The 27,695-nt window shown below is 44.3% G+C and overlaps 1 protein-coding gene across 1 annotated transcript in view; it reads left to right on the top strand.

The window, feature by feature from the left end:
- The window catches only part of SETBP1 (SET binding protein 1), a 131,445-nt gene that overhangs the window by 13,384 nt on the left and 90,366 nt on the right, over positions 1-27,695 (top strand). The window contains exon 2 of the mRNA XM_083155360.1: positions 9,906-10,531. Within this exon, the coding sequence (XP_083011486.1) occupies positions 10,040-10,531 (492 nt within the window). The 5' untranslated portion in view covers positions 9,906-10,039. The remainder of the gene's footprint in view (positions 1-9,905; positions 10,532-27,695) is intronic.

The following is a 27,695-nucleotide window of genomic DNA, read 5'->3' as shown; positions in this document are numbered from 1 at the left end:
CAAATCGGACTAGTTTATGGGGATTGTAATGTAGATTTGGATGCTTAATAGCCAAACACCTAAATCTTATCATTACAATCTCTTTGTTGCAATTTTTTTGGATCCCTTATCTTTTACACTCCCTCTGGCCTCCAGGTACAGCGATGTGTATACAACAGCGGCTCTATAAGCTTCCATTTGTTTGTCTTCTTCCTTAAAACAAGTCGGTTATTTCCTCTCTCTCAACAACCTTTGTAACAGCCAGCCCGGGGAGATAATGGCGCAGGAGAAGTGCTGCTAGCTAATGATTTACAGAGCGAGAGCGGCGGAGGCCTACAGCGCGTGACACGAGCGCTAATCGCACAATATGGCCACCCAGCCAACAAAGGGGGACAGAGAGCTGACACTCTAAATAGGAGCCTAGACTGTCACCAGATGACAAGCAGAGGTGACTCATTGCACAGAGACAGCGCTTTCCTTGTGAACCAGATCAATCTGGCCATACATCCTGCTGCTGGCTGATGCAGTGTTTGTCCTTGCTGTGCTTGTGACATTGTGAGATGGCTATTCTGCTCTGTGCAGTGTTAGGTGTACGTAGTGGGATTTAACTCCTTCCAGGCCATACAAAAAAGAGAGAGCCAGTGGGCCCCTTCTGTACACTAAAATATTTTTAATCAATAATACACATACATATAACACAAGTCACAAAGAACACATGACAAATACCTTTGCATGCATGCAAAAAGAGTAAAAAATTGTACTCTAAAAGGTTTACTTCAATGCAATTGCAAAAAAGAGATTTAAAAAGTAAAAATTAAAATAAAATTAAAACAAAAAATCTGCAGCAGATATTTACCAAGTCCTGATTGGATGGTGTGGGTGCCAATTTTTGTAGTCCCATCAAAGGTCCAAATCATTCCAGGGGATTGTTAGAAAGAGATTTGTAGTAGTGAGCAAATTCCAAGCCGGGGCAGGTAGACCACTTGCTGATCACTCTCTGTTAGGTGCCCAGTGATAGTTGATGGCGCCTGTGCTGTAAATTGTGGCACTATCTCCCGCAGGGTGCTTTGTGCAGTTCAATGCTGGGCAGTTGTCACTCCAGCAGACCCGACACTCGTAGATGCGAGTGGACTGTCTCCCTTGGTTTCACCTTCCCACTGTATTGGGCTTGCACCCAGCTGTTATGTGTCGGCATCTACCGCACCGTCTTCAGTGTATGTAGTGGAGTGCGCCAGTGCGCCGCAGTGGCTGAAGGTGCCTGTTCTTGGGGATCAGATCCTCGTGGGGGGAGTGTGACCGGGGACCGGTGATTTGTTGTCGGTCAAATGACACTTATGTGTCCCTCAGGTCCTTGGCTGCAGTGTCCAAAAAGTAACTCCTCACGGAAACGCGTTTTGCTGCGCTCAGGCGGCTTTTTCAATTCAGGAAATTCCCTGAGTCCCTTACTTTCTATGAGACCTGTGGTCCCCGCTGGTGGTTTGCCTTGCACAGTAAATCTCTGTTAATATGGTCTGCATTAGGCTCTTTGAACAGATACTTACAATCACCTTGACAACCACAGACACATGACATAAGATGTACAAGCGCATCTGCAGCATTAAGTTGCTCCTCGCTACCCTATGTTCTGGATTTTGGTGCAACAGTCAATCAGTCGAACACTATTGGTTGACATGCATTAGGTCGACATTGGCAATATGTCGACGCAACCAAAGGACGGTGTAGTGATGTCGGCACGAAAAAGTCAACATGCATTTTTTCTAATTTTTATATTTCCATTTTATTTTGTTTTGTTACTTTTTCATACTTTTACCATCCACGTGGACTACGATTGGGGACGGTAAAGTGTGCCGGGCGAAGCGAGCCACTTCTCCCGATGCGGTGAGGTTACGCGGTATGCTGATTGGCGGTTTATGCGCTCAAATCTGCAAAATTGTCACCAGTTTCTATTTGAAAATATCATGTCGACACTTCAAGTGTCGACCATTTCTGTGTCGACTTTTCCCACTTTTGGGGTCGACCTAATTATTGTTGTTCCTTTCCTTCATATCACGCTACCCTTCCCCTGTCATCATATGACACTTAAGATGTGTAAAGACTATACAAGATTTTCTAATGCTATTGAACGATAATGATATTGCCACGAATGTTATGCTCTAATGTGTATGCAATACATTATTAACTAAGCACGTTCCCAGGCCCCCTCCCCCCCCTGTTGTCTAAACATACTGTCACATGTTGCCTATCTCATCAGTGACCGCATGCTCCTGATGTGGCCACTGAATGATCTTGTGCGATCGTCACTATGCATATTGTTGTTTTCAAGAGAGTAGGCAGCAAGGGAAAAATCATTAACGATCTCATTCGTTAAGGATCTTGTATAGTGTGAACCTTGGTGACTGACGGGAGGTTACTGGAGGTGCGGGGTACCTGCCAATCTCTGATGTGTTTTTAAAGCTGCAATCAGATTGGGTGTATCACAGCTCGCAGGGTTAGTATTCAGCTGACCCCGTGCACACGGCGTTTCCCCCCTCGCTATGTTTTTGGAGCGAGGGGGAAATGGGGTGTGCGGCCGCTAAAACAGCGAGGCTCGTTGCTAAATGCAGCAACTCCCTGCGTTAGCCGCGAGCCTCGCTGTTTGGGGGGGGGGGGGATCCTCATTGTCCTCTTACAGCGAGGATTTCCCCGGCACGTTGAATAGGGCGAGCGGCCGGCACGGGGGTTTAACAGCGAGGATTGCTTGTTTTCGGTGATCCCCGCCGTTTAACCCCCTTGTCGGCTGCATTGAGTACACACCAGTGAGTTTGCACAGGAAATATTTAGGTGTAGATTTATTCTATTTACGAAGCCTCCATTGTACTTCAAAGGGCACCGTATAGTGGTAAATGACGCCCAGCCTGCCTATGACCAAGCCAATAAAATAGCCGTCATTTAGAAACAACATGTTCGCTCCGATAACTCCCCGAATCAACATTTCTTGAAGTTTACATTAATAGTCAGGACTTGGTGTGTGTGTGTTTGTGTGTGTGTGTGTGTGTGTGTGTGTATATATATATATATATGTGTGTGTATATATATATATATATATATGTGTGTATATATATATATATATGTGTGTATATATACACACACACAACTGTATCCTAAAACCCCACCACCTGCCCTGTGCGTCAGCATTGTGCCCGACTGCAGGTCCGCTCTGTGGCAGTGAGAGATTGTTAGAGGAGAATCTGTGTGATCTGTTCCTAAAAAGTATAATGTGTCCAAAAGAACAAAGGACGGGAACATTCTGTTCTCAGCAAAAAAAATAAAAAAATTGCTGCCCTTCCTGTTAGCTTCGATTTGGGTTCTAATCTCTTACACTATCTTGTAATATGGTGGCTGTAGGGTTTATTTTTCTGCGTACCTATGATTTTTATTTATTTTTTTTGTACCTGGGGCCTGATTCGGAGCGGTTAGCTAGGCCCTGCTGAATACCTCCCCTACCCATACTATATATGACTGATTTAGGCATCTGCTCGGCAGAGGAACGGCTCAGCATATGGTGTAACTCTGGCTACGCGCCCACAAGGCGGTACTACTGCGCGGGGCACACCTAGTGATGACCACTGGATAGCGGAAGGGAAGTGGTCAGGCGGCTCCAACTTGTAACCACTCGGTCACTGAATCAATAGTTGTCCGTGTTTGGTGCATTACTGCTGAATTAACTTGCTAGGTGTGGACTGAACTCAGGCCCAGAGTGTTCGGTTCTGGCACATGTCGTGAAGCCAGGACTGACCACCCGCGATCTGTAGTTCCTGAGCGTTGAGTAGTAACAGTATGAAGCCTCTTGCATCCAATCTGGGGGACAGTGCGGAAGTCACTTGTGGGGTAAAGGACGGGCGCAAGAGGATAGGCACCAAAAGATTGAGTTAAGCCCCCTTTGCGGTGATGGTCTTTAAGATGGGTATATACTGGTCCATATAGAAGCCACTCAGTTGAACGGCTAATTTATCTGTGGGTGTGTACCCCGATATGTCTGGGAGCATAGCTGGTGGGCGATGCATCTGCAGATATATTGGCACATTGTGCTGTGTGCACGGGAGATCTGATACTGGCATGAAATATGGGCGGGCATAGGTAAATTCCCGCCCACAGCAAATGGGCCCAACAATGTGTGTGTGTGTGTGCACTTACCAATCATTGGATAGATTAGTCGATCAGGGGGAGGGCCTAGTGTGTGCCCAGCATTAGTTGTCTGTCGGACCCCCCCTTGCTAATCCCCCAAATTATTGGGATTATTCCTCATGAAAATAAGTGTTGAAAACCAGAAACCCTCTTTATAATATTCAGAGGTGTGAAGTGGTTAGGGGTATGCTAGGTCAACACCACTGAATGGTCGACATACTCATGGTCAACAGGGTCTAAAGCAGTGGTTCTCAAACTGTGTGCCTAGGCACACTGCCTCAGGACACTTACAGGGGTGCCTTGGGTTGGTGGACCAGGATCAATTCATATTATTAATGGTCAATGTAACAGGCAAAACCAGTGCTGGTGGCTGCCAAACATAATATATGTGGACAAACAGAAGCATATCCTGTACAATGTACTTAATTTAATATGTTTTTTTTCTAAATTTCTCAATAAGAAGCATTTGGCCTAGGGGTGCCTTGAAAACATTTTGATGCTCTAGGGTACTGTGATTCAAAAAAGTTTGGGAACCAAAGGTTGACACCAGCTTTAGGTCGACCATGGGATAGTCGACAGTCGATTTTTCCCATGTCTGCAAAAAAAGTGAAAAACTTGTAGAGTATGTCCACCATTCAGTGGTGTTGATCTATTGACTGTTGACCTAATGAATGTCGACCTAGATGATAGTCCGGATACCCTGTGTAGTACTGAGCCTCCCTTCTCCTAGCAGAATATCAGACGCGTTCCTCGGTAATAAACAGAGGAGACTTGTCAGAATCCGTCCTTCACAAACAGGTCCTAAGGGCTCGGTGTCGCCCCCCCCCCCCCCCCCTACGATTGCACCAATGACTGAGTGTGTCAGTCTGTGTCATAATTCCAAATGACAGCGTTTACTCTAGACGATAGGAAATATATTGTTTGCCGTTTTATTACCCCCTGAAGCTTCTCTGGCCACATTCGCCATAAATCCTGTGATATATGTATCTATCTATGTACATGTATCTGCATTAATGAAGCCAAGCTACGGGATTTACCAAGGGGATGCAGTTACAATCCCGGCGTTCAGAATCCCGACGCCGGAATCTCGACCACCGAAATGCCGACACATTCTCCCTCCGTGGGTGTCCACGACACCCCTGGAGGGAGAATAAATTAGTGTGCCGAGCATTTCGTCATTTCGGCTGTCGGGATTCCGGCGTCGGGATTCTGAACGCCGGGATCCCGACCGCCGGGATTCAATACTGAATCCTTACCAAGTGCTGCAGTGGTTCTGTGCTGGAAGCCTGGTTCTGGAGAAACCTTCAATGTTCTAGGAATGAAAGGTGCGCACACACTGGGCCAGATGTACTAAGCTTGAAAAGTGGTCAAATGAAGAGTGATAAAACTACCAACCAATCTGCTCCTAGCTGCCATGTCACAGGCTGTGTTTGAAAAATGACAGGTAGGAGCTAATTGGCTGGTGGATTATCACTCTCCATTTTACCACTTTTCAAGGCTTAGTACATCTTGCCCACTGTGAGATATTTTTTAATGAATATCGTTACTGATGTTATCATTCATATTGTATAGTGTGTAGGCACTATATTATCGTTGGGCGACTCCCACGTATCATTAACGAGCCACCCAATCAAATCGGCTTATATCATCGAGGAGTACATGTTCAGTGGGGGCTGGGGGCCATCACTGAACGATATTGATTACGATGTGTGCACTTTATAGCTTGTCCAGGAGCTGATATTGTAGGTTAACGATAATATATAGCGGGTATCCAACGTAAAGGATTATATGGATGTAGCCAAGGGATGGGCAATCTGTTGTACTCCATTAGCTGTGGAACTAAACATCCCAGCAAGCCCTAACAGCTCCCAGTGGTGTCAAAGCTTGTCGAGCTTTTGTGGAACTACAGCTCCCAGCATGCCCTGCCACAGTTTTGGCAATCCATTATATAAACTCTGTGGCAGGGCATGCTGGGACCTGTAGTTGCACAGCAGCTGGGGGGGGGCATGAGTTTGACACCACTGAGCTAAACTGTTTCAGGGCATGCTGGGAGGTGTAGGTCCACCGTCTTCTCCTGATGCAGCCAATCACCAAGGCATTAGCTGCATTATGTATAGCTGCTCTGCTATCAGGGGGTAGAGTTTCAATGGTACAACAATTTAAGGAGCTGGGGGATCCTGTTGCCCTGGCTAAGATGCCGCCTTCTGTTGTCACTGACATAAATCGCCACATTTTATTTGTACGCCCCCTTATTCTCTACAGGCCACACACACAGAATGTATCACTCCGCGCCTCTGGCTCTGACAGGACAAATCACACAGACCTATATTCCTACACCCCCTTATTCTCTACAAGCCACACAGAATGTATCACTCCGCTCCTCTGGCTCTGAAAGGACAAATCACACAGATCTATATCCCTACACCCCCTTATACTCTACAAGCCACACAGAATGTATCACTCCGCTCATCTGGCTCTGACAGGACAAATCACACAGACCTATATCCCTCCGCACCTCCTCTCAGATCACAAGCTCAGAGCACTGACTGTATCTCTCCTCCAGGGGAGTGTTGCATACAGACTGTGTAATGGCAGTGTATGTTGGGTAGACCTGCGGGAGCTTCCGGTTCCACTGCAGTACGAGTGTTTTAGATGTCTATCGGTAGTCTGTCTGGTTTATCTACCTGTAAAACATTACACCCCAAGGGATGTCTAATACACATGGGTCCAGTCACCAGTAAATGTAACTGAGAATAGTTTACCATACTGGTGGAAAATAAGTTTTATATTCAGAGTAACCAAAAATGCATATTCATTTAGGACCAGATGTACTAATCCTTGAAAAGTGATGAAGAGATAAAATGCCAGCCAATGAGCTCCTAACTGCCACATTACAAGCTGTGTTTGAAAAATTATGAGCTGGCGGGCTGGTGGTGTATCACTGTAAGGCTTAGTACATCTGGCGTTTAGAGATGAGATTTGGGGCATATTTATTAAGCAAACATTTCCATTCGTTCACAGAAAATGGCAGTTTCTAGAGGACTGGTACAATTTAAAGTATTGCGGACATTTAATCGGAACATCGCAAAAAAGTCCTTATAACTTTTAGTGGGGACTACAAAAATGCCCCATTTATCTAAGCTGATCAGTGCTTGGCCAGTAGCTGATGCCATTGTAGTTAATAGCCTATATTTACACGCCTATTCTTGGGTTTGTTTCAAACCATGGCGCCATTTATGTGCAGTTTATATGTTCTCTCCATTCTTGCGTGGGATGACAAACCCCAAAAATATAATGGTAGGTTAATTGGCTTCTGTCAAAAATGAACCTTAGTCTATGGGGCAAATCCAATAATGATGGAGCATGTAGGATTCAGATTGCTATCCAGCGCTGGTCCCATACGGCCTGTCGCTGGTCCGATACGGCCTGTCGGCTCTGTCAGCTGGGAAAAATTGGAAATGGTTAGACTCCAATAGGAAAACCATATTTTTAACGTTAAATTTCTAAACAAGTGATATTCTCGTTATCATTAGAAATAATTGTGCTCCAACCAATCCACTGCTAAAGGTGCCCATACACAGGTCTGATTTGGCCTGTTTTTATCCTATTCTAATGGATCGGCCCAATATGTCGGATAAGTACTGGCCAAATCGTAGCTGCTTGACGTGGGATCCTGTGTGAGTTGGATCGGATCTTGAGATCCTATTTGCTGTAAAATAAATCGGAATTGGACCATCAGCGGTACATTGGGGGTGCTGTTTAGATCTTCCTTGATCTCCCCCGGCGGCTCCATCAAGTGCCAAGTCCAATGAAGGACTGCCGGGGAAATTCAAAGGAAAACTGGTCCGACAAGTCGGAACACTGTGTGGGGGCACCTAACTGGCACTTTTCAAACAAACGACAGAAACTGTTTGGCTGGAGCACCTTTTTGTCATCTGTAATGATAACAAAAATATCACTCATTGATAAATGTGCCCCAAAATACTCAGCACTCAGATTTTAAGGGGCAGCAGCGTAAACCTTGATTTAAATTTTCCATTTCTTCGTTTTACTATAAATGGAATTCATCACAGTTTCTGTTGTTTGTGAGCATCCGGTGTACAGAGGAGAGAAATACCATTGCATTAGTATTTCACCCCTGCCAGGTGTCAAGTATCCGGCGTATGTATTATCAATACAAGGATCTCACGAAATTCTCTGTTCCCACCACTCAAAACAAAACCGTAAAGAGCAGTTTCTAGAAAATGTTTGTCTGCTTGTAAACTCCATGCCAGGGTACAGCAGTTGGGCTGGGGGGCACGCCCTCGACTTCCTCACATCTGTGTTCTTGGCAGAATGAGGCCGGGCACTAGTAGTGTGCAGGAATTCAGCGGACTCTCAAACGAATGTCTGACTATAATAATTGGTGTGATTTATAAATCAGGTGGTTTGATGGCACTTACTGGGGAAAGTAACACAGATATAAATCAACTGCTCAAGTGTACCGCTTCCTCTCACCATTGTTTGAGCACACTAACAGTGGATTCCCTCCTCCACATCCACTGGGATGGCAAATTATGCACAAGTCCTTTTTTTAAAATAAATCTGAAAAACTCATTTTCATGTCGACCTATTGTATGTTGACATTTTTGATGTGTCGACTTAATGCATGTCAACCAAATACCATCCGTATGATAGGTCTACAGCATGGGTCTTCAACCTGTGGCCCTCCAGATGTTGTGAAACTACATGTTCCAACATGCATTGCCACATTTATTTCCTAAAGAGCATGCCAAAAAACCTCAGGGCATGCTGGGACATGTAGTTCCACAACATCTGGAGGGCCACAGATTGAAGACCTGTGGTCTACAGTGTCTAGGCTGACATTGCCAAAATGTCAACCCATGCGAACTGTCGACATAACAATGGTGGACACAGGAAAAGTTTGACATGACTTTTTTTATTAAACATTTTTATTCATTTTCTGGCCGAGTTCATACTTTTACATCCACATGCACTCTGAGTGGGAATGACAAAGTGTGCCGAAAGGTATACGTGCTACACTAATTGGGGTCCGTGTCAACAATGACACAAAAAAAAAAGCACGAAAAACTCATGTCATTGGTTTGTCCATGTTGACATTTTGCTTGTATCAACATTTTGTCAATGTTGACCTTTCGCTATCGACCTACTGTCTGGTGACCTTTTCAATCCACACCCATCTGATACGCCCCCTCTGATCTAAGGGGTAGTTTTGCTGTGCCACCATTCGCTTCTAAAAAGATGTTCAGTACAAATAGGGAATAATGTCCTATGTGGTCCAGTCGGGGTAAAGGTCACGGAGTGGTGACCAATGGGATATTTTCGTCTTGACCTTTTATTCCTATGTATGATGGTAGCTGTAGTTTCCTAAAACTATAGTATTAAACAGTTACACTTTGTAGTTTCAAACATTCGTTTACCATGATACATTGTTACATTGTTGCTTTGTACTTTTGTGTGCTGCCGCCTGTTTGACCCACATTCTCTGGTCACATCCCAAAGTCCATGAGAACAGTGTTGGACTGGCTACCAGGGCAATAGGAGAAAATCCTGGTGGGCCGCGCTGCTTGTAGGCATAAGACTGTCTGTCCTAAAATTAATAGTTGTAGTAGTAATGATAGACTTTTAATGTTATTGGACATTTCCTACAGATTAAATACTGTAGTTTGAAGAGTTAAGTTCTCATGTTCTTGTATCCTAAACGTTTGGTCTCATTTGTCTTCTATTTTTCTTTTTTTCAGATTTCATGTTCGCTGTTGCCATTGCTGATTTTGGACTATAAAAGACGATCATTGAAATACTGTTCTTGCTATAGACCATTTTGCAAGTCCAAGTCCCATTTACTGTGAAAAGTTAGCGGACTGTTGGATTTGTCATGGAGCAGCGGGAAAACGTAAGTAGCAACCGGCAGAGGTGTTGTGATGCGGATTTCATGCCGCCCAACCCATCAGGGAAGGCATCCGCCGTCTCTAACTGTGGAGGAGGGGAAACCTTGATGCCAGCACCTGGGACCACCAAGCCTGGACCTGGAAACGGAGAGTCTATGGAACCCGAAGAGGAAGACGAAGTAGGATCGGGCAGAGATGTTGATTCAAACTCCAACGCTGACAGCGAGAAATGGGTGACGGTAGACGGCTTGGAAGAGCAAGAGTTTTCCATCAAGGAGGCTAATTTTACCGAGGGGAGTTTGAAACTGAAGATACAGACCACCAAGAGGGCAAAGAAACCTCCAAAAAACTTGGAGAACTATATTTGTCCCCCAGAGATTAAAATTACTATAAAACAATCGGGAGATCAAAAACTCTCCAAGTCTGGGAAAAATAGCAAGGCCGGAAAGGAAGACAAAAGAGATCATTCAAAAAAGAAGGTAAGAAAACCGGGTCCAAAGTTGACCGAGCTCCTTGTTTTTCTGCTAAACCTGTAAAACTGTAACGGGGGATTATGTGTAGTATTTGGTACAGTAATAATGCCAATTGCCAAGCTCGATAACCAGTGCCAACTGGATTCTTATCATTCTGCCATGCAATAAACAATAATCCTTCCAATATGGCCGTTCCATGACACTTCTTTATGATTGGTCGATGCTGAAAACAGCAGAAAGACATTTTTATTTTATTTTTTTTACTTGATCATCGAACTTGTCCGATCATCCCAACCGTGGTTCTGCAGATTAAATACAATGGACTGGGCATCGTGTCTATACATTGTTCTGTTAAGAGACCATTTGTCAGTTTGTCAGGTTGTGTAGTGTATGGCCAGCATTAGCGATATAAGGAATACAGTGGCCAGGGCCTGAAGACAGAGGAAATTGTCCTATCGCCTAGAGCAAGGGTGGCCAAACCGGTCCTCGAGATCTACCAACGGTCCATGCTTTCCAGGTTACCTAGCTGGTGCACAGCTGTAGTCATTACTAACTGTCACATTTTAAAACCTGCTGCATTCATTCCTACTATAGATCCACAGGTTGCCTGGAAAACATGCACCGTTGGTAGATCTTGTGGACAGGTTTGGCCACCCCTGGCCTACAGAGTCACAACAGCCACTGGTATTCATGAGGATGCAGGCTACGCTTATCACTTGATCCTGTTTTTTTTTTTTTATAAATAAATAAATAAATGTAAAAAAAAAAAAATATATATATATATATATATATATATATGTCATGAGCATGGGCTCTGTGGCTGGCTCCGTTGTATGAAGGTGACTGGTACAGTTAAAATAAGGTTGCTTTAATATCTGGACTCCTATTCATTTGCACCGGTTCTGCGGCAATAATGAGCAGCATAGAGTGACACCACAGGCAGGGAGGGGAACTGCACAGGTTTTGAACGATGCAGGGTGCTAGAATGAACGTTATTTACGTGTATTGTGACTTGTCCTTTGCAGGGAACAAAGGAAATAATGTATATAGTGTTTTGTTTCCACTTTGTGCCTTGGCTTTACTTTAGAGTGAGTAAGTGATTTTTCTACGATCGCCGAAGCGAGGCTTAAGCAAAAACAATGGCGTAGCCTAATTATTATCTGATTAATTCCACAAGTGGACATTGTTTCTTTTAGATTTACGGTGCTCTTGGCAGTTCAAAATACTTCACCATTGTTGGCCCTAATATGATTGATCATTAAATTCAGGACCCGACACATTTTGCTAGTGTTGCACAATACGTTCTAATCGTAGCCAAACTTACCGTTCTCAATCGCTGTTTGCATAGAACAATACTGATGCAACTCCTGTTATCCAGCATCCCAGTATCGGCATGAACGCCACTGATTAAAGCTGTTAGGAGGGGTAGACTTATTCAAGTTTTTTTTTTTTTCAAAATGAAAAACTGTGCAGTTGCTTATAGCAACCAATGTATATCTATACCTAGGTTACTTAAATATCTGTTTGGTAAAGGTTTCGGCACATTCCTGTAATGATGGCTGATTTAAACAAATAAGCATTTTTGGACTGGCAAACAAGTTACATCATACTATAAATGGAATAAAATGAGTAAAAGTGCAATGTCTTATTCATTTTGGGGGTATTTTAAGTGACGCAATGACCAGCATTAACTGGGATCTTGCCTCACCTTCCAAGAGTGCCATTTTCATCTTGGGCACAATCTCAAAAACATGGATATGTGAAATGATCACAGATCCTGTGTGTATTAGCATCAAATTGAGTAAAACTAATTCCAGGTGTAATTGAATTGCCCTGAATAAAAAATAAGATTAACAAAAAAAAAAAAGTAAAATGATAAAAAGCCCATCCCCCACCCCTATGTAATAATTGTCCGCCACCTCCCGATATGTTGGAAACCATTTAAATGCCTGTCTAAAGAACTCCACGGTAACAAATATATGTGTAATAATCTTGGGTATTTGATGACCCCGCAACACTAGTCTGGCAAATAAATAATGAGAAACCAGCGACCGATTGAGATTTTTGAGCCTCGGTGGCCAGTGGTTTCTAAAGATAGGACTTACTGCTGAGAATAATACTGGTGTAGCCCACATAATAATGAATTATATAAGGATTCTTGACTAAGGATGGTCACCAAGCATTGATCATTGATGGCAACAGTTATTGGTTACCGACCTTCCATGGTCAATTTATTGTTGGCCAAATTTGTTGATGTGGGCTACTACCTATGTTAAATAAATGGCAGAAGATGAGGAACATAAAGGGCTGATTAGTCCAGGTTTGTGCATGAATCAACCATGGCTTGTTTATTGGCGAAGGTTTAGAACTGTCAAAAATCGTTGGCCATTACTAGTTTCAGCATCGCTCACTTGGTTTAAACAAGCTTGATACCACCAGTGGGACATGCCTGTAAGGCCGATTTACAACTCAATGCTTAAAATATACCACATTGACTGCACGCAGTAGACATTGTGTGGACATCTTTATGACCTCTGACTCTTCTGAATCTATGTGGAGGGTACACTTTTTGAACAGTTAGGTTAGGTGTTGACCACATCATCCAATCAGATGTCTGAAGAATGTACTAGACAAACTGTTAACTATCATTTAATTGATTGCTGTTGGGAACGCCTCCAGTTAATAAATCTGGGGATCGCTGCTCTAGGATCCGTTTGTTTGGTGCGCCAGCGAAATTATGGGGGGCTGAGTTGTATCGGTGTGGCTCTGAGCAGGACCTGGCTGCTAACTTGCAGCACTCGCTGGCGTTCTGTGAGCCAGTAGAGCTAGAGGACAGGACATAAGGCACTGCTCAAAACCCCCCATCAGTAATACGGTGTTTGCACACTTCTTACATGTTTAGCTGGAACTGCGCTGGAAATGCCAATGAGTTCTATCCATGGAATTTCCTGACGTCAATCCTGTCTCCTTCGCACAGCAGTGTGCTATTAATAAAAATCAAAGTAATTCTGTCATTTTACTTGGAAATGGATGTTTACTGGCTTTTAATTCGATTAAGTCGTGCAGAATTTTTTTTAATTCTTTTTATGGTTACACGATGATATGCAGAGACTTTAAAAACATGCAGAGGTTCTATTGAGGATTGTGTTCTATACCCGCTGTATTGTGAGATCTACATTGTCATGTACGGATCATATGTAGGCTGCCGTCTTTAGTATAGCCGTTGTGTCGTCTGTCCTTCCGTACAGTACATAAGATTACGCGTGAGAGGACAGTGAAGTGATCCTCTCCTTACCCCCCGCCGGAGGTTTTACGCTTGCTGAAACAATTGGTTTGTAAATGGATTTTCCTCCCCCGCTGTTACTTTAAACCACATTTAGTTCCTAATGCTTACGTATGCCTCGGTGGCATGGATTCTGCTGTATCGATGCGGAGAACGCCAGGTGGTAAGCCACAGAAAGTTTGAAAGTCATTTAAATAACAGCATGGCGGTGGACAGAGCTGGCAGTTTCACCGCGAAGAGAGAGACGGGAGATGATCACTCCCAACTGGTGTCTCGAATGCAAAGTATTGTTGGAGAGCCTTGTTTTTCGGCCCACCATTAGCTGTGAGAAAACAATTATTAGCTAGCGCTGAGGCGCTTTAGATATTCGGAACGTTTTAGGCTTATTCCCTCTGTGTTTATTTTACTGTACAAAAACAGGGAATGTATCCTCCTTACTTCCCATACTTGTGGTGGTGGTTTTTATTTATTTATTTATTTTTTTTTATTTATTTTTTACCAACTATATGGTAAATTCACGAAGTTCTATTGAAGATGGGAAGTTGCCCATAGCAACCCAAATTCCATCTTAATACATTTACCCCTAGGTTATCTAATTTCTTTGTGGGCAAATTACAGATGTGTCCACATACATCTATTCTCCATGTGATAAAACAATTGGGTGACCCCCTTTCCTCCCGCCGGCCCTCCCTCCCCGAAACAAATGACCCTGCGAGTGTGTAACTTGCTGAAGCCTTTTGTAGCTGTAGTCTGCACATGTTTAAATACCCGCTTGTGCAGGAACCCCACCATTGGAATGGGGCTGAATTTACCCTGTTACAAATGGTGATGAATAACCCCTATATCTGCCCCAGTGTTCCATCCTCACTGTTGGGGTCTTTCCTGCTTCATCAGAAAATAGTGAGATGCAGGTCACATCTGTAGAAAAAGGTGCTATCCGCCATAGAAACGGATTGTTACATGGGACTAATTGGTACGGGCCCCTTGCCCTGAAACATCTGAACCTCTCCCACACTTGGCCCTATGCTTTCTGATACATCTCTATCGCTCTAATTCCCAATTATAGAGAAAACTTTCTGCTTTTTTATTACTTTGTCCTTTGACGAGTTTGAGATTTTGTTGGATTACGCTTTTTCCTTGTTGCTGTTTTTAGCAGAAAGGATAAAGATTGTACTTTTTCTGAACGTAAACCTTTTGTGATGACCCCTCCGGGAACGACACAATGGTGCGATTGTTCCTTTTTTTAATGTCACTTGGGAGCGGTTGAATCTTCTCTGTGTCGGCGTATAAGACTTCAGAACCTTATCTAGGTGGCCATGTAAGAATTTTTGGATGTGGGAAATGTTTTTATTTTTTTTAAATGAACAAGTGGTTTATTATTCCCCCCCATTCATTAAATTATGGACTCAAAAGCAGAAAGCATCCTGGTGAATATTTTGATTATTATGCTCCTGGGTTTCTAAGGCTATTTTGTGCTGGAACATGGTAAATACTGTAGGACATTAACAGAACCGGGACAGACGAGGTAGCCATCCTGTCATCCGAGCGTTATGTTGCAGCTGTCGGGCTGAGTGCAGAGCGTGAACCAGCGGTCTGGTCAAGGATAACTGGGAAGTCCCATTTAACATCAATTTCCGATCATAAGTTCAGGATGATGCAACCAGGAATTTGTGATAAATACAGCCTCGTAGCCAAATTTCTGCAAAGTCCATGAATTACCCATTAATTTAAAAAAAAAGGGAGTTTTCTAAAGTGTTCAAAGAATTGAACGCTACGGGAGAGTCTGAGCGGGTGTGGTATGTAATTGAAAAGTGTGGTGGTGCAAGAGAAGAGGAACCAGAGATGAGGCACAAATCAGAGGTAGGCTTAAGAAGAAAAGTGTTGATCTGAGATCTTTGTTGTATGAAGGGGTGGTTTTGAAAGCTTTGAAGGTAAACCATACAAACTGGATACTGGGTGACATGAAAAGACGCCATAGGGGTTGGTGGTGAGAGGAGAAGACTAGTCTTGGTACAGCATTTGAGACTGGTCAAAAAGGATAGGGTTGCGGTAGTCAAGGTGGGGGAGAAAATGTCTAAGTTTTGGTAGCATCTTGGTGTATGAAAGTGTTTCTAACAACATTGTGTACTTGCAAGCTATACGCAGTGGCAGTGTCTGTTTTGTGGGCTGGACCAATATTTAGAAGGTAGACATCTGCAACTTTAGTTGGGATTGATGGCAATGCACCTTGTGTTTCATATCCTCACCATTTCTTTACGAAATGACAAACCTAATTCTCATGGGACGGTCAACAAAATCCAAATCTCCGATATGAATATAATGGGTCTTCAAACTGTGGCCCTCCAGATGTTGTGAAACTACATGTCCCAGCATGCATTGCCACATTTTTGCCTATAAGAGCATGCCATAACTGTCAGGGCATGCTGGGACATGTAGTTTCACAACATCTGGAGGGCCACAGTTTGAAGACCAGAGGGTCAGTGTGCGTTTGTCAACTGAAAGTTTCCTGATCCGCCTTAAAATATACAAGTATTATTTTATCTTATGGACAGAAAATGCCAACACAGATGTCATTTTCACATTGGGGGTTAGGCTCCCCTTAAATAGATAGTTTTGACATTCTGACCATGTTAACATGTCATCATGGTGAATGTCATTTTCTGATACCAAACCCACCAAAAACATGCTAAAAAAGTATAGCTTCACCCCCCCATACCGAACAAGTTCTATTGAAGGCTACGTGTTCCATGTTTGGGGGACGTAGCAACCTCCAAGTCTGTTATCTCGTCCGCAGTCCATGCTATTCCCAGATGCATTGGTGAAGTATGTGCTAATTATAAGGGTGGACAAATGTTTCCAATGATGATTGCAAAGCTGAGGGCATTCCATGTTTACTAAACACCTAGTAGGACGCTGGTTCCACCATGCCGGTTAGTATCTTTCTCTTCCCTCCGTCTGTCGGACGCTGCTTGGAGGCATCAGGCCACCATCTGCTCCTCCTGGCTGCTGCAAAGAACCGGCAGACCTACCAATAGCTCTTTGTGGAAGCCCGAAATAAAATAAGGCCCTGTTGTGTTTGCAGAGTGTGAGAGTGTCTGGTATTGTGTTCCTCTCCCCCCGAGGGGAGGTTGTCCCTTTCTTCTCTTGCCTTTGATTCATTTCCCTGCCACTCTGAGAACAAGTCAGAGGTTGCAGCTGCCATTGTCAGCTGTGCGCGGGGAGTCCCTATTTTGCAGGCCGCATGTGTTAATCCAAGGATGAAGATGGAGCAGGCCTCTTTCCCATTCTGAAAAGAAGCTGGTTTAGGCCTTTTGTAAGGGAGACGACAGCGTTTGCATGCTGGGTGTCTGTGTATAATAATGTATCTTCATTTTACTTTTTTTTTTTTTAAGGTATTTTAATAGATCCTACTGTTCTACTTAAATACCTGCTTCCATTTATAGAATAAAAATAGAGGTTGCCTTGTGTGTTTGCACATCGACTTATTACAATGCTTCGGGCCTTCTGGCAGTCTTTGGATTTGCATGTAATCATTTGTAGTCTTGCCGCAAAAACTGGGGTTAAGCAGATGAATTTCTGCATTCTGGAGTGTTGAATGGTCGGCTGTACAAGCTGGAAATTAGCATACAACTGTTCAGTCCGGACTATTTGTTGCTTTCGGCAAGAACGATCGTGCGTTTGAAAGACTTTAAATCAGATTTTTCAGCCTTTTCAGTCCAACTTCATCTGCTTAACGGAAACTGAATGGCGTATTTTACGCCCAGGCATCTGCCTGGGGGATTGTGTTTTTTTTTTTTTTTAGGCAGCTGATCCGCGATGTACAATAGTGGATATTGAATTAAGTGTCACTGCATAAAAAATTTGTAAATGAAATCGAAACTCAATAGAAGCTTTTGTAACTGTATATGGCAGCGCTAGAAATATTATCACATACAAGCGCACATGTCCCTCCAACTGTGACTGATCACATTTGTGTCTGTCAAATGGGCTTCTGACAGCACTGAACTTCATCTGCCAACTGCTTCGGAACTCAAGGTCAGCGTGACCTTGTTGAAGATCAGATTGTTGTTTTTTATTTAATTGGTTGCCCCGGCTCTTTTACATCCTCTTTGCGGTGAAATATCTTCAACTCTGCCACATGGCGGTGATACTTTCCTCTTCTCGGATAAAGCGTTTTATTGTAATCTAGCAATTATAGTAGTTGTTTCTAAGAGCGAATGGCACGTCTGCATTGATGCCCAAGAACGAGAGACTGAGTGTTTCACTAAAATATTCTTTGACCGGTTTCATTAAGAGAAAATAAATAATTTTTGAAAAGATGTAGGGTAATGGGCCAACCCATGGGGCAATTCCTGCCCCATTTCTAAGCCATCTGTCTAGATCACTTAGAAGTGAAGCACGGGTTACTCTGCGATGACTGGTCCCGCTTGTTGCTTTATCCTGACCAGATTTATACTGCATGCACTGCTCCCATTGCCCCGTGTGTACAGGGCATACAAGAGGGTTACACACCAGATGCAATCAGTGGTATGCCCTGCGTAAAGTGGGTACATCAGCCTAGATGCCAACAGATGTTGCATTGGTAAAAGTTCTGCAATAATACTCTCTCCAGGCACTATCGACCAGCAGGAGCGCACATCGTTCGTCATTTGGAACTGAACATAAACAATAGGCGATATTATGAATGATATCGCTCTTGAGCCATGTGGTTTAGGTGCTGTATAAGCTAAGACCTTTGGGCAGCATATGGGGATAACTTGCTCTTCAAATGGACCAGGAAGTCATGGGTAGATGTGTGCACTTCATAGCTACATTTTCTATATACAGATGGAGCTGGCCTCATTCAATGCTGGCGCCCGCCAGATCCCCTCATCTGGCCGGCTTCAGGAAGACGGGCAGGGAGGGGGACCAACGGTGGGGGAGGCGGCGGCGACCCGGGGCAAGTGAGCCTGCCGCTGGCGGTACTTTCGCCAGCCCCTGCAAAGACTAGGCCGGCTCCATCTGTATCTTCTGTTCGCTTTCAGACCTTTTTACGCCTCTAATAGCACAGATACACGTATTGACTTTGAGAAGGCTCTGGAAGAAATGTGCATAATTTTTGGAGCTAGAGATGATCACCATTGGGGCTGGATGTCATGTTGCCACCATAAGCAGACCACAACAAAGGTCCACAGTAGAACTTCCCTTTTTGAAATGAGAGAGATCTTCTAGATGAGCATTTCCAATGTAGGATCATCCCGTGGTGATTAGTAGGGACTGAAAACACCGTAAACTTTGCTAAAAAAGGTCTTCTGCCAATTTTGGGTCTCTAAATCTTTGCCTCCGGCATCCTTCATTAATCAACCTGTTGGATGTTTTAAACGCTGATCTGATTGATTAGTCGATTGGAACTTGCAAGAGCGGATTAAGACTACAATCCTTAGCTGGTTTGCAGGTTCATGCTGGAAGTAGTAGTTCCTAGCAGTTAAGGAGCCATATGTTTCCTCTATGCCTTGTATGCTGTGGGTCCCCCACCCTTCATATCACCCAGAATGTGGACTCCATGGTCAGCAGTGTGTAGTAGTATCGAGTTGCGTCCCGCGCACGGTTCCTCACCATCTCCAAATGTCACCAGGACAGTGAATGTTGTCTGAATTTTGCATTTATTAGACACATTGTATATATACCGCTTTGCATTTTGTTTTTACAGAGCTTTGTGGTTTTCTTTGCAAAGAAAAGGCTAATCGGATATGTAAAGTACATTGTGGTCAGCTCGCTTCCTCTTAACTCTTTTTGTGCCAAGGATCCCGCCACAGACTAGGCTGTGCTGAAATGAAGCTAAGTTTGTTGAAGTTGCTTGTTGAACGCTGCCATATTCCAATGATTGTTTGAGATGCTGGACACTTTCCACACCTCTACACTCCTATCAGTGTTTGTAGCAGGCTAAGCGTAGGTGCAGATTTCTGGTGACTGCAGGTGTAACGGAGAAGTGCCTTTTATCTGCTCTACTGTATTGCCAAAACCCCGGGTATACAAATATGTGGGATCTCTGTACAGTGCATATGGGTCAGGATACGGTCATAAGGTCCATGTGCATTGGGTCGACGACTGAAGGTTGTCACCTGTGATAGGTTGACAGGGTTGGAAGGTCGACAGTCAAAAGGTAGACGTGAGTTTTTTTAAAAATTTTGACCGTCATGTGCGGACGGGTGGTAATTCATGCCCTACCATCCACTCGGTGCATGGAGGGAGAATAGAATAGTACCACGCCCGAGGCATGGCGAGCACAGCGGTACTCTTTGACCGTGTCCATGTGACATTTGGGACAAAAAAAAAAAACTTGAAAAAACTCATGTCGACTTAATGATTGTGGCCAACTCAACGCATGTCTACCTACAGTTGGTCAACCCAATGACCCATTCCCTCTGGGTCTTAGAAGAATGTACAACATGGGGGGGCGCAATATTCAAACCAAATAAATGCAAAAAACTCATGTCGACTTTTTCATGTGTCAACCAATTGACTTCAACCGAGACACGGTCTTATGCTATGTTCCATACCCCTCATTACTTACAACTTTATTGAAGACCATCCAACCATCCTTCTGTCAATGTTATAATGGGCATTGGTCTGTTGTGCCACCTGTTGGGTCTCGCAGTTGGTTTTGGTTATAGCGCATGCTGCCGGTGGCAAGAAGTACCGACCAGACCTTTGACATAAGTGTTTTCATGCCGAGGCTTCCTTGACCAGTGGGGCAAAGTTGAGGCTGCGGACAACCTCAATGAACCCTCCAGCATGGTTTTGCTTGAGAGGCCGGTGTACAATTGGTCTTACTCATGCGGCAAATGAGAATAAACACCAGTACTGTACAAGTATTTGTACAATTTGTTTAGTAAAGTGCAAAGTAAATTTGATGTAGCTGGAAACTCGCCAATGGTTCGATAATAGGCCTTGTGTACCCTGCCTGATGTGTGAGGGAAACCTTTCTCCTCTACCGGTTTCTCCGATGTCCACGCAGTCTGGCTGGGGCGGCGACCGTGTTGACATTAGATCGGCATTGTTACTGGGAGCTTTTCAGCACTGAGAATGTGAGGGATTAGACCAACAGTCCTCATTCTCTAGAAACCAGTGTGTAGGTGACAGGTCCTCTGTAATTATAACATCCACTTCCCCCAGCCAAAAACCATAAGCAAATGCTTGTACAATACAGTAATATAGCGTGTATTTATCTAGTGTTTACCGCTATTGTAGTCACGCTTAACGAGAGAACAATTTGGCAATGCACGGAAGCTTCCACAAAAAGCTGGTTTACTAATTTTTACACCAAATAAGCCAATTTTAAGAAAAGCGGTGGAAGATTTTTTTTTCCTTGCATGTCCACAGGCGTCGCTGACGTCACATGACATTAACACAAAAAAACGCTGTAAAAAAACGTGGGTACTTGTGTAGTTTCACGGCGTCATGCGTCTGTGTCCAGCTGCGGGGCTGAAAACTCCATGCCAACGTGTATAGCTCGTACCCCCACTATCCACGTTGGCATGGAGTTGATTTTAGATAGCATGGGAGCATAGCAAGCCACGGAGCCCTCAGCGTGGGCGAACGCAGCGAGCCACGGAGCCAGCTGCGTTAGCGAGCGCAGCGAGCCACGGAGCCCGCAGCGTGGGTGAGCGCAGCATGCCCCGCAAGGGGACACAGATGCCATGCTGGCGCCGTGAAAGTACACAAGTACCAAAACTAGTGTTGATTTTTCATGCATCTACCTATTCAGTGTCAACTTTTTTGCTTGTGTTGACTTTTTGTCATTGTGGATCTTCTGTATGTTGACCTTTTTGGTGTCATAGAGGAATGTCTCATTGGTGCAAATGTGCCCTGAAATGCAGTTGGGAGGCCTAAATGAGGACAGCAGTGGCCCAGAGGATTGGCCACAGGGGCCAAGCATTGAGTTCCTTTTTTGCTACCTGGGTATGTGCTGGCTTCTATTTTTAATGTGACCTCTTTGTTATCGCCCTGCCCTTTAGACACCTTTTTAAGCTGAGTCTGCAGGTCTATTACATAAACCACCTATTACCGCGATTATCTTGTGAAAGACGTCGACACGACAAACAGGTCATTAAAGGAAAATCTCAAACATGGGCTGGAACAGAGGACGGTTTCCCAGGTGCCGCCCGGCCTGTTTACGAGGACAGCAGTGGCGGGAGCCCTGTCTCAGGGGCAGGATGATTTATTAGATTCACACACTGCAGTATACGGGGTTTAAGCGCTTCGCACTGTGAGTGTTGGTGTCTGCAGACTCTCACCTGTCTGTGCCCTGTGAGAACCGGTTGGGTTACTTTATGGTTATTAAATGTGGCTCCTCCTAAAGATGGGAACCCTGGACAATTTGGAAATCCCAGCAGCTAAATATGTGGTTAGCGTGAGACGGCGACATTGTGCGTCAATACACTCGCAGGATACTTCTCTGTCCTGTTACCAAGCAGCAGTTGTCATGGAAACCTAGCGTACTGTTATAAAAAGCAAAAAATGCACACAAATGTGCAAAACCATGCTGCGCTGCAGGTGGGGAAGATGTAACGGGTGCAGAGAGAGGTGGGGTGTGTTCAAACTGAAATCGAAATTGCGGTGTAAAATTAAAGCGGTCTAACACCTGTAAAGCTGCATGCAAAAGCAGCCATTATTTATGCTGCACAGACACAATACAAATGCATTTGTTCCTCTTGCTTTGCAACGTGGTTTGTTCCAGATACACAAATGACTGCTTTGCTGATCTGGGCCTGTCGGGGAGTTTTGCTCGTCACGGACTGCAGACATGGCTGACTTACGTGGTTTGCAGCTGAGCTATCCGGTCCTTGGAACGTTCAGATGGATCTCGGTCTGCTCCTCACCTTTATAGGGGGGCATTCAAGTGTTTAATGTTAAGCTGTTTTGTCGTTTTGAAAGGCCAGTAATAAAGGTGGTTGTTGAAAAAAGAAAGGGCCTGATTCAGACACCTGCTGGCTTGCCCATAAAACGCTGGGGCGTTCCCCTGCCCACCCCCTTCCCTCCCGTCCCATACTGTCAGGGTTGGTGGATGTATCTGACCAGAAAATTCACACCAGGTGCCTTTATCCTTGACACAAGTTAAAACACACACATAAAAAAAAAACCCCTCAGCTTTATTTCCTCCCAGCAGCCGCACGCGTCTCAGGAATCGTTCCCGTGTGGTAAATGTTTTCCGAGCTTCTGATATTTCTGTCACCTGCTGAATTCAGCTGTTACATGATGTACGCGCCGTCAGTCAGCGCCTGTCAGCTTGAGGTGATGTGCGGAAACATTCCATTCGCTGCGTCTGAGCGAAGGCTGCTCTCAGCAAAATGTCAGCTGGGGATTCCCTGTGTTTCCCCAATATGGAGATTGAGTTCTGCTACCTGACATCCTCCTTTTGAAGTCATTCTTCAGCCTGGCGGTTTGAATGACGGGTGGACGAGATGAGGGGAGAGAATGTCCCGTGGGAGTGGGACCTCCGTGTCTGTGACCGTATGTCAAACATGGGGGTCAGTGCTCCGGAACCACTTTGCAAGGGAAGCTGTCAGTCACGGTCTGTCATGGCCGCCGTCCTGTCTGCTACCCAATGACATGAGTGTGATTGACAGAGCAGCTTCCCCGAAACCCTTATAGATGTGCTGTCTGGTGGACTTGTTAGCATTTAAGTACAAGCCCTTACCTATAGTACCAGGTCTGTCGGTCTGTTGAGAAACCCATCTCAAAGAGTACATATAGGGGCTTATGTATCAACGCTTGGATAGAGATATAGGGACAGATGCACTAAGCTTCACAAAGTGATAAACAGCCAGCCAATCAGCTCCTACCTGCCATGTCACAGCCTGGGTTTGAAAAATAACAGGTAAGAGCTGATTGGCTGGTTGTTTTTCACTCTCCACTTTATCACTTTATGAAGCTTGATCCATCTGCCCCAAAATACCAACCAATCAGCTCCTAAATGTGTTTTCAAGGCCAGATGTACTAAGCTTGAAAAGTGAGGATTGGTAAACAACCAGCTCCTAACTGCCATGTTACAGGTGGTGGCAGAAAAATGACATTTATGGGCTGATTGGCTAGTAGCTTATCACTATCCATTTGATAACTTTTCAACACTTGGTACATCTCACCCACAGCCTGTGACATAGTAGTTAGCAGCTGATTGGTACTGTATCTATCTTCCCAAGACTCTGCACAAAGAAACCCATTTATCAATGGGTATTAGCTATTTAAAACTCCTGATGTATGATAAGTGATCCTCCAGCCAGTCCGTTCCTAACTGTCACGTGTTCAGATAAAGTTGAGATAAAGTGGGAGGAGATAAGGCACCAGCTAATCTGCTGTGTTTGAAATATGACAACAGCCATTGATTGGCTGGTGCATTATCTCCTCCCACTTTACCTCCAGTTTATCTCTTCGCCAGGCTTAATACATCTGCACCTGTGTTTGAAATTCGGCAGTTAGGAGCTGATTGGCTGGAACACCATTTATTGTGCATGAGTTTTAAATAGCTAAAATTCTATATCAGTGAGTCCTATAGACCCCTGCAAATATAGATATTGCAAATGAAGCCGTTTCCTACAGTTGTTTATATGGGGTTACTCTGTAGGCCGTATTCATTCCTGATGGAGGGCGGGGGTCACAATTGGTGTCCAAGGCTGAATATTTCTCCGTCGTAGATAAATCACTGCATCTACAGTATGCTTGAGTTTTTTTATTTTTTTATATAAATGGACTTCACAAAGACACATTCATGTTATTTATTTATCCAGACCTGGGTGTCAATGAGTACGCTTCACTACTAAAAAATTCCATTAGCTAACAGACTTCCTTTTTATATAGGTATTGGAGGATCTTTTTAAAATGTTACAAATGCATTCTATTTGATTTTCCACCCCAGCGATAGTGACTGCACAGTCCTCTCTGTGTCTGTGCCTCTGTGTCAACAAGGAAAGAGAAGGGGCTGCTGGGAGTTTCAGGAATCCTTCAATGGAAAGTACAAGAGTGTGTCCAAAGACAACGTGCGGTTTTCATGCCCTTTAGGAGAAACCTATTAAATGCTCATTCCTTCTGGTGTGATCTGACAGCCGGGAAACAAGGGACACTTTCGAAGCACGTAGATCACAGTGTGTGTAACGTGGCAGGACCGCGCTGCAACAGTGTATCCTAATGTTATAGCTCTCGGTTTAAGAGTCGAAAGCAACATATGTCCTACCATGGGGTTCATTCAATTATCCCTTACACCAGGGGTGATAAAAGAGTGGTAGGCTCAGGCTTCATCGCATGAGGCTATTCAATTCCAGGCCTTTTTTTTCGGGGGGGGGGGGGGGGGGGGGGGGATACCGCACGGAGGGGCTGATGTATTAACCTTGATAAGGTGGAAGGGGAAATCATCCCAGCTGTGTTTGAAAAATGACAGTTAGGAGGTGATTGGCTGGTACAATAGCCACCTTCACCAGATTTGATACATCTGCCCCAGAATCGGAGAGAGTTCCCGCATTCAGGTGTCAACAGGGTCACAATTCCCATTAACTCTTAGTTATCAAGGATTTTGCATGCCCTTAGAAAATCCAGATAAGTGCTGGTGGCAAGCTCACTTTGGGGATAATTGAATAGCCCCCTGGTGAACAAATGGCCTATGGTAATTGCATTCCCCCCCTATATCACCTGCCGATGAGATCTAATGAGGCTGTAACGCCTGGCTACAAATTTTTACAGCGCATACAAAGCTTCACTGGTGTCTGTCCTAAAATCTCTGCTTTAAAATAGATCTGTCATGCGTCGGCAGGTGCCCCCAGGTGATGGAGGCATCACTTTGTACCAGACCCCTCCTGCTGCATATGGTATGTAAGCAGCAGCGACTGTTACTACAACCGCACCTGAATTAGGCCACTGCGCGGTGTCAGGATCCCTGAGAATAATGTTTTCCGGACCATGATCCAGTATTTATATATTACTGTGTATTTAGTGAATGCAGCAGGTCCCTTCTGACCTGACCATGGGCTTCTACATAAATATCCAGTTTAAAGTTTTAAGGTTCAAGTGCTTCCAACGTTGTATCAACTTCAATTTTCCGCTGTACATTATATTATGTTTATAGCATAAATTATATACCTTGCTATTGTAAAGTGCTGTGTAAGTGACTGCGGCTTCGGACATTGGTTTAATCAACCAATCTGCGTATTTATCCAACAGTGTAACATTCGGCCGTTCCTATATGATGGAAGTGGGCATGCGGAGTGTGTGGCAGTGCTGCTAAACCTAAGCTGGTTTTCTCCTTTAGTTAAGCAGATGGAAGAAGTGTACTTTCATTAAAGGATTGGTGTGTGACATAATTACTATTGACGGGCAGCGGAGGCCATGCAGATGGATGCAGTGTTTATTCTACGGAGATTAGCGTACATGTATCCGAGGCGGAGGTTGGTGTTAATAGCAATGAGAATATGACCTATTCACTACGAGGAGGAACCAGTGACAACACAAATGGTATCAACCAGTGACATTACAAACTTTAAAGCATACCAAGCACTAGGAACCAGTGACATCACAAATGGTAGTCTATAAAGCACTAGGAACTATTGACATCACAAATGATAAGAAAAAGGGGGGTACACTGCGCTAAAGAGGTGTAATAAACAATGTGTGCCAATGGAATGTAAAAATTATGGTATTTATTTAAAAAACATATATAGGAACATAGGAACGGAGGACATTCATTCTAAGAGGAGATTAACACTCCACATCCACTCCTACCGCGGGAGACTCTGGACACTTGGTTACCTTTCCTATATATGTTTTTTAAATAAATACCATCATTTTTACATTCCATTGGCACACATTGTTTATTACACCCTTATTCTTTAGCGCAGTGTACCCCCCTTTTTCTTTATATTCTATAGGAGGTTTACTACCCCCTACCCACACTGCAGCTTGGCGAAGCACCCCGTATCTCTTGCGCCCCCTACACGAGGCGGTAACTCTACCCCCTCTCCCCCCAACATCACAAATGATAGTCTATAAAGCAATAGTGTCACTACCAAGAATGCAACTGATTCACTACTAGGAAGCAGTGACATCACAAATTATACAACCTACTGACCACTAGGAATCGGTGACATCACTAAGTATACAGCCAATGAACCACTAGGAACTAATGCCATGACTAATTATACAGCATTTCTACTGCTAGGAACTAGTGGCATCACAAATTATACAGTCCATTGACCACTAGGAACCGGTGACATCACTAATTATACAACCTACTGACCACTAGGAATTAGTAACCACCACTAGGACCTAACCACCTCAATAATTATTTAGCTTAACCGCTCTGAAGCCTGAAGTATATAAGGACTGCAGTTTGGGTACTGGGTAGTCCCGATCATGCCTGGCACGTTTACTCCCATGGCCAATCATGGGTTACATATGATGAGAGAACCTAGCTGCCCCAGCCAACATTCGTTAGATCCTGATTAGTAGCTGGCATGGGCCGGCCCTTATTTTTGGGGTTCCTGCCTTAGCATTGGGGCGTTTTGAATCCAGTTAATATAGTTTAAGTGAACAGCGTTCGTCAGCCTTCTATTGGGCAATCTGACTGTGGCCGGCCAACCGGCTCTATTTGCTGTATGAGAATAGGTTAAGTAAACACGACGAGTGTTGAGGTTAATTGTCACTGCTGCTGTTCCCCCTGCTTCATCCATAAGCTCTGGCCAGAGAGCAGATGGGACAGCCGGCAACGTCACCACCTTCCATCTCATTGTGTCCAGTCTTCCTCCTCAGTCTTTCTCTTTGGCTGAGCAAATAGGCCAGATGGCTGTGAGGGGAGCAGACTACAAGTGAGGCACAGCATATGGGCAGCCTGTTTAATTTTGTTCCCCGCTGAGAAGTGGATTA

The sequence above is a fragment of the Crinia signifera genome, chromosome 1 (assembly GCF_055691185.1).
Source record: "Crinia signifera chromosome 1, ASM5569118v1, whole genome shotgun sequence".
Lineage (NCBI taxonomy): Eukaryota > Metazoa > Chordata > Amphibia > Anura > Myobatrachidae > Crinia > Crinia signifera.
This window is presented reverse-complemented; position numbering and strand designations above follow the sequence as displayed.